Raw genomic sequence first — 6,225 nt, forward strand, 5'->3', positions numbered from 1 at the left:
GCCATGGACCCACTGCAGAGGATGGTGTCCGTTGCGACAGAACAAGGGGTGTTGTCAAAGCTGCCTGGACGAAGTAGGGTGCCTCGATGCTCTTTCTACGCGGACGACGTGGCGCTATTCATGAATCCATCCGAGCGCGATGCTAGGATGATCAAGCTAATCCTAACATGCTTTGGCTCGGCCTCTGGCCTATTTACTAATGCTGCTAAGAGCTCGGCTCTACCGATACGCTGTGGCGCAATGGATCTTACGCATGCCTTGGCGCATCTGGGTTTCCCTATACAATATTTCCCTACATCCTACCTCGGAATGCCTTTGTCTACTCGCAAGCTCACAAAGTTAGAATTGGATCCGCTGGTCTCCAAGTTCGGGAACAAAGCGGCTGGCTGGAAGGGTAGGCTAATGGCCAAGAGCGGTAGACTGGTGCTGCTTAAATCGGGTCTGTCCTCGCTTGCGATCTACATGATGACGATCCACAAACTGCCAGCCTGGGTGTTGAAGCGATTAACTCAGATTTGTCGCTCGTGGCTGTGGAATGGAGACACGGTGTGCAATGGTGGGAACTGCAGAGTTGCATGGAAGTTGATCTGTAGACCGAAGCACCTAGGGGGGCTAGGGGTACTCGACCTGTCAAAGTTTGGGAGGGCGCTGAGGCTGCGATGGCTGTGGTTGGCGTAGAAACATCCGGACCGCCCTTGGGTGAACTCTCCATTGCCATGTTCTAACGAGGAGAAGGAATTGTTCGCGATGGCCACGGAGATTACGGTGGGTGACGGTAAGGCAACAAATTTCTGGCATGATCGCTGGCTCGAGGGTTTCTGCCCAAAGTGGATCGCCCCGTCTCTCTTCAGGATCGCGGCGAGAAAAATAGATCGGTCTGGGACGCGATTAAGGATGATAAGTGGTTGCATGACTTGTCTAGGGGGCTACGAGATGACATGCTTGACGAGCTATATGCACTGGCTTCTAGGCTGGATCATGTGCGGCTGCAAGAGGGGCAGCACGACTCCATCATCTGGCGATTCTCGCAGGACAGAGCATATAGTGCGCGCTCGGCATACCGGCTACAGTTCGAGGGTGCGGTGCAAATGGCCGGGTACAAGCTCATCTGGCGAGGTTGGGCACCAAGCAAGTGTAGATTCTTAGTCTGGATGATTATGTTGGATAAGATACTGACGGCAGATGCCCTTTTGCGAAGGGGATGGGATAATGATTATTTCTGCCCTCTCTGTCAGAGGAACCTAGAAACGCCGTCGCAGCTATTCGTTGACTGCCCCTGGTCAAGGAACATCTGGAACTACATTGCCACACTAGTGGATATGCCTGCCCTATGTCCGGCTAGCTGGAAGATGGATTTAAAATACTCAACATGGTTTAACGGTAGATGTGCGCAGACTACCAAAGAGAGGAAAAAGGGACTAATCTCCCTGGTGCACTTGATCACTTGGGAAATTTGGCGGGAGAGGAACAGGAGGGTCTTTCAACGAGAACTAATGTGGAAGGCTTCCGGTGCAGGATTTCTGAAGAGATTAGGCTTTGGAACTGCGCGGGAGCTGGGATTCCCTTTGATCCTGGTTGAGGCGTTCCTTCCTCTTAGATCTCCTTGCTCTTGTTTTTTCCTTCTTTTTTAGTTCTTCTCTTTCGGTTTTCAGTCTCCCCTCTTATCTTTCTCCCCTTGCCAGTCATGCTTGGGACCGGACGCTGTACATTGTTCCCCCCACTGATCAACGAATTTGGCTTTGGCCAACATTCAAAAAAAAACATAACACTGTGGCCTGTGGGTAACACGCACTCGCACATGTGCGCCGTCCCTATGGGCTTCGTTGGTGCCTACTGGAGCCGCCACCAGCTGCTTGTTGAGAGCTATTTGAATGTCTTGAATGTTCAAATGATCTAAAATTTGAAGGGTACCTCACACACCAAATTATCTAGCATGTAAAATATTTTTGGATTATTTTTTTATTTTCTATATTTTTTGTGATTATTTTTTTGATCGGATGCAGATGAACCTAGACCCAGAAATGGATATTTGTTCCCTTATCCATTATCTATATGAAGGGGGTACGGAGTTATGGACGTTTACAACTTAATAATTTTCCTAGTATTTGAGCTGCAACTACTCCTACCCACTTGCATGACATCTTTGCGAACATACACAGGACCCGTTCCTTGTGTGAAGATGACATGCTTAAGCCAAACAAAAGCCTTCATACATGCAATATGTAGCCCCTCAAGTTTCTTGAATAATTAACTAAATTAATGAACACATATTCAAACGAGATGGCTTCTTAGTTGAGTGTACATGAAAAATATACGCGGGTTCACACATATCATGTGGCAGCTTGTGGATTTTTGTAGTTTTGTTTTGAACTTTATAAGTGTGATTGTAGGGATTCGGTCATATCTTCTTATTTAATTCTAAGGGTTTCAAGTCCCCTACGCTACTTCTTAAAGGAAACAAAACCATTGAAACAATTCCAGCGTTCATCCACAAGTACGTTGAAGTCTACCCCGCAAAAAAAAAGGAAATTATTATTTCTGTAACTTTAGTTTTTGCTAATTTTCCCTATGTTACTTCAGATTTTGACATCTCACTTTTATCACACTTAGCTTCCCATATGTACCCATTAGTGACTCGCGATCTCTTTGTCGCTGACATGCGGCCTATGATGTCTAAGCTCCAACACCGGATTGAACCGTGGCAAGTCCGGTGATTGTCCAAGGCGGCCAGGACCGTGCTCATCAACTCCTCCCTGTCCAGCCTTCTCATTTTCGTGATGAGCTTCTACAGTCTTCATGAGACTCTGCATCATGAGGTTGCCAAGTATCAGTCTAGATTTTACTGGGCTGGCGAGGGCGATAAGCAGAAATACCACGTGGTCTCGTCGGGGTCATCTTTGTTGAAACCCTTTGGTTGTGTCTTTTGATACTTATGTGTGTGCGTGTGCGTGTGTTAAACCTGTGTCGAATGTTATGATCTAACGGTTTGTTTTACTTATAAAACGGGGCGAAAGCCTTTTCCGATAATTGCATCAAACTGGTGTGAATTCTCAACGCCTCTCCTCTGCGCCTATTTCTCAAGCTCGACATTGGCTTCTAAAAGCTACATATCCCCACAAGAATTCACCAAAATGATACCAAACATCGTATGCCTTTTGTTGATCAAACATCAAGTAGCCATGCATGGAAATACAATCTGAAACTTGGGCACCAGTAAACATGGAGAAATGCCAAGGTATACGCTGGTGTGCATATATGAAACTTGGGCACCCGGGTTTTGAAAGTAATTCTTCAAAATATTAAATAACCTAGAAAAAAAATAGTCAGTGATAGTTCAAACTAAAAGGTTGACCGATGCAACCAAACAAGCAAGAAAGGAACCAACGCAAACAAATGAAGGAATATGCGGATCGAGGATGTATAATAGATCAAATTAACTGGTCCCCTGTTCTAGAAAAAAAATGGTCGCCTGCAGTTAGTAATGCAGTGACAGAAATGCCCTTCCAACTTCTACCCAGCGTCCTATAAAACCACACCCCAAGAGGAATGCTACATCCACACGAAGTTGCAAAGCAACAGCTAGCGCACATCGGAAGCAGCAGCAGCCATGAAGCTCTGCTTCTGCCTCGCCGTTGTGACCCTGGCCGCGCTTCTCTCGTCCGAGGCCGTGGTCGCCTGCATCGACGTGGGCTTCTACGACAGGACCTGCCCGTCCGCCGAGACCCTGGTGCAGCAGACCGTGGCCGCCGCCTTCGGCAACGACTCCGGCGTCGCCCCGGCCATCATCCGCCTCCACTTCCACGACTGCTTCGTCAAGGTAAGCCGTAAGCCCAGCCAGCTAACACACGGCACGGCATGCATGCATGCATGCACGCACGCACGCACGCACGCTCAGCGTCCACATAGTACTCACTTGCACGGGTGGTTCAATTAGGGCTGCGACGGCTCCGTGCTGATCGACTCCACGCCTGGCAACAAGGCGGAGAAGGACTCGGGGCCCAACTTCCCCAGCCTCCGCTTCTTTGACGTGGTGGACCGCGCCAAGGCGGCCCTCGAGGCGCAATGCCCCGGCGTCGTCTCCTGCGCCGACGTCCTCGCCTTCGCGGCTCGGGACAGCGTCGTTCTGTCGGGCGGCCTCGGGTACCAGGTGCCCGCAGGGCGGCGGGACGGCCGCGTGTCCACCGAAGCGGACGCGCTCAACAACCTGCCCGGACCAACGTCCACCGCCTCCGACCTGGTCGCCGGCTTCGCCGCCAAGAACCTCACCGTCGAGGACATCGTCGTCCTCTCCGGCGCCCACACCATCGGCGTCTCCCACTGCAGCAGCTTGACCGAGAGGATCTACAACTTCCCAAACACAACCGATGGGGTGATAATAATTCTCCAACAAACACTTCAAAACCATGGAATTTGGAGTAGTCAATGATCATGATTATTTGTCACCATGCGTTAACAGATTGATCCGAAGCTGAGCAAGGCGTACGCGTTCTTGCTCAAGGGCATCTGCCCGCCCAACAGCAACCAGACGTTCCCGACGACGACGACCCTCATGGACCTCATCACGCCGACGAGGTTCGACAACAAGTACTACGTGGGGCTGACCAACAACCTGGGGCTCTTCCAGTCGGACGCGGCGCTGCTGACCAACGCCACCATGAAGTCGCTGGTCGACTCCTTCGTGCGCAGCGAGGCGGCGTTCCGGACCAGGTTCGCCAGGTCCATGCTCAAGATGGGGCAGATCGAGGTGCTCTCCGGGGCACAGGGCGAGATCAGGCGCAACTGCAGGGTCATCAACCCTACCAACGCCACTAGTGCCGGCGCCGTTCACCATCATCTTCTCCCGGGATCATCAGGTTCTTCAGGATCCAACCAGGTGGCTGCAAGCTGATTAGTTGGTGGTCACTAGAGATATGTGTACGTGCAGTGTGCATGAGGTCGAGTGCTCTAGTGATGCAATAAATTATCTGATGTTTTGTCTGATCGATCGTCTGTACTACAATTTGCGAGCGTTTGAAATGAAGCAGTCCCAAAATGTTCCTACCACAATTAAGCATATTCGGTTTCTCAAGTTACACTAGCGAGTTGTAAGTGCTTCGCACGCGAGATATTAGTGCACCACAATATTTACATATGCACTATATGCACAATGTAAAATACAGTGTTGTTACCGATGATAGTTGAATTAAAAAACAGATTTTAGCCACCTAATGCAATGTACATGTGATATTTTATAAAACATGTACATTGCATTAGGTGGATGAATAGCTAGTTCAGGATGCCATATGGACCTTAAGGTAATGCAATGTACATGTAATGTACGTACATCTTAAGGTCCAATGGAGTATGTCATATGGACCTTAAGAACAAAATTTCATGAGGATGAATAGCTGGTTCAGGATGCCCCCATAAATTATCTGATGTTTTGCGGGCGTTTGAAATGAACCAGTTCCATAATGTTCCTATGACAATTAAGCATATCCCGTTTCTCAAGTTATGTAAGAAAAAACATGCTTGTTTCCCTATCAAAATCTGTGTTAGACCAAGATGCCGCAAACAACGGATCGATGCAGCTTGTCACCATCACCCTTACATTTGTTTAATCCACCCAATTTGCCGCCTACTAACTAGTACTAATATCCAAGGTACCACATTTATTTTGTCTAGTCCAACCTGCTGTTTTCGATAGAGAACTGAACCAATCAACCATATGTTAAAGTATTGTATATCGTCCTGAATATTATGGTGACGCCCGTGTTATTCCATTGACAGCATTTTGGCCACATCTGTCACCAGGAATCTCTATGTTTTTTTTTTTGAATTACCGATTTCATTAAAAAAGTCGAAGAGAGTTGCCCGGTTAATAATCGAAAAACCGGACTAAAACCGTCACAATGCGCCCGCCACAACAGGACACACAGGGCGACCTGGCAACCTTCACAAGAACGCACACACGCCGCCTAAGGCAAGAACTCCGTCGAGGTTGTAATTCGGCGTCATCGTCATCACGCCTCCGCGAGGGCGACTCCGACTTCACCATCAACGACCACCGATGTAGCCTCCACCTCAGACAAGCGTAGAGGCCTGCGTCGGACCACGCCAAACAGTCCACCACACGCGCCGGCGACCAGGCAACTTCGACTCAGCCGACGATCATTGAAGGAAGAAAAGCACTGGACCTGCGTCGAGCCAGCGCCAGAACCAACCACCCATCTTCACGTCATCGTC

General features: G+C 49.1%; 1 protein-coding gene across 1 annotated transcript; it reads left to right on the forward strand.

Annotated features, from left to right (window-relative positions):
* The first annotated feature begins 3,553 nt into the window (after positions 1-3,553).
* LOC123407724 (peroxidase 5-like) lies at positions 3,554-5,046 on the forward strand. The gene is made up of 3 exons (XM_045100921.1): positions 3,554-3,817; positions 3,935-4,369; positions 4,457-5,046. Exons 1-3 carry the CDS (start codon positions 3,608-3,610, stop codon positions 4,886-4,888), a joined length of 1,077 nt encoding a protein of 358 aa, XP_044956856.1. The 5' UTR covers positions 3,554-3,607; the 3' UTR covers positions 4,889-5,046.
* The last annotated feature ends 1,179 nt before the right edge of the window (positions 5,047-6,225 follow it).

This window comes from Hordeum vulgare, chromosome 1H, assembly GCF_904849725.1.
Source record: "Hordeum vulgare subsp. vulgare chromosome 1H, MorexV3_pseudomolecules_assembly, whole genome shotgun sequence".
NCBI classification, from domain to species: Eukaryota; Viridiplantae; Streptophyta; class Magnoliopsida; order Poales; family Poaceae; genus Hordeum; species Hordeum vulgare.

Bases quoted from the DNA above. Each gene is read 5' to 3' on its own strand.
- LOC123407724 (XM_045100921.1), top strand. From the start codon at position 3,608: ATGAAGCTCTGCTTCTGCCTCGCCGTTGTGACCCTGGCCGCGCTTCTC. The intron at 3,818-3,934 runs GTAAGCCGTAAG...TGGTTCAATTAG, and splicing joins TCCACGACTGCTTCGTCAAG to GGCTGCGACGGCTCCGTGCT. The intron at 4,370-4,456 runs GTGATAATAATT...ATGCGTTAACAG, and splicing joins TCCCAAACACAACCGATGGG to ATTGATCCGAAGCTGAGCAA.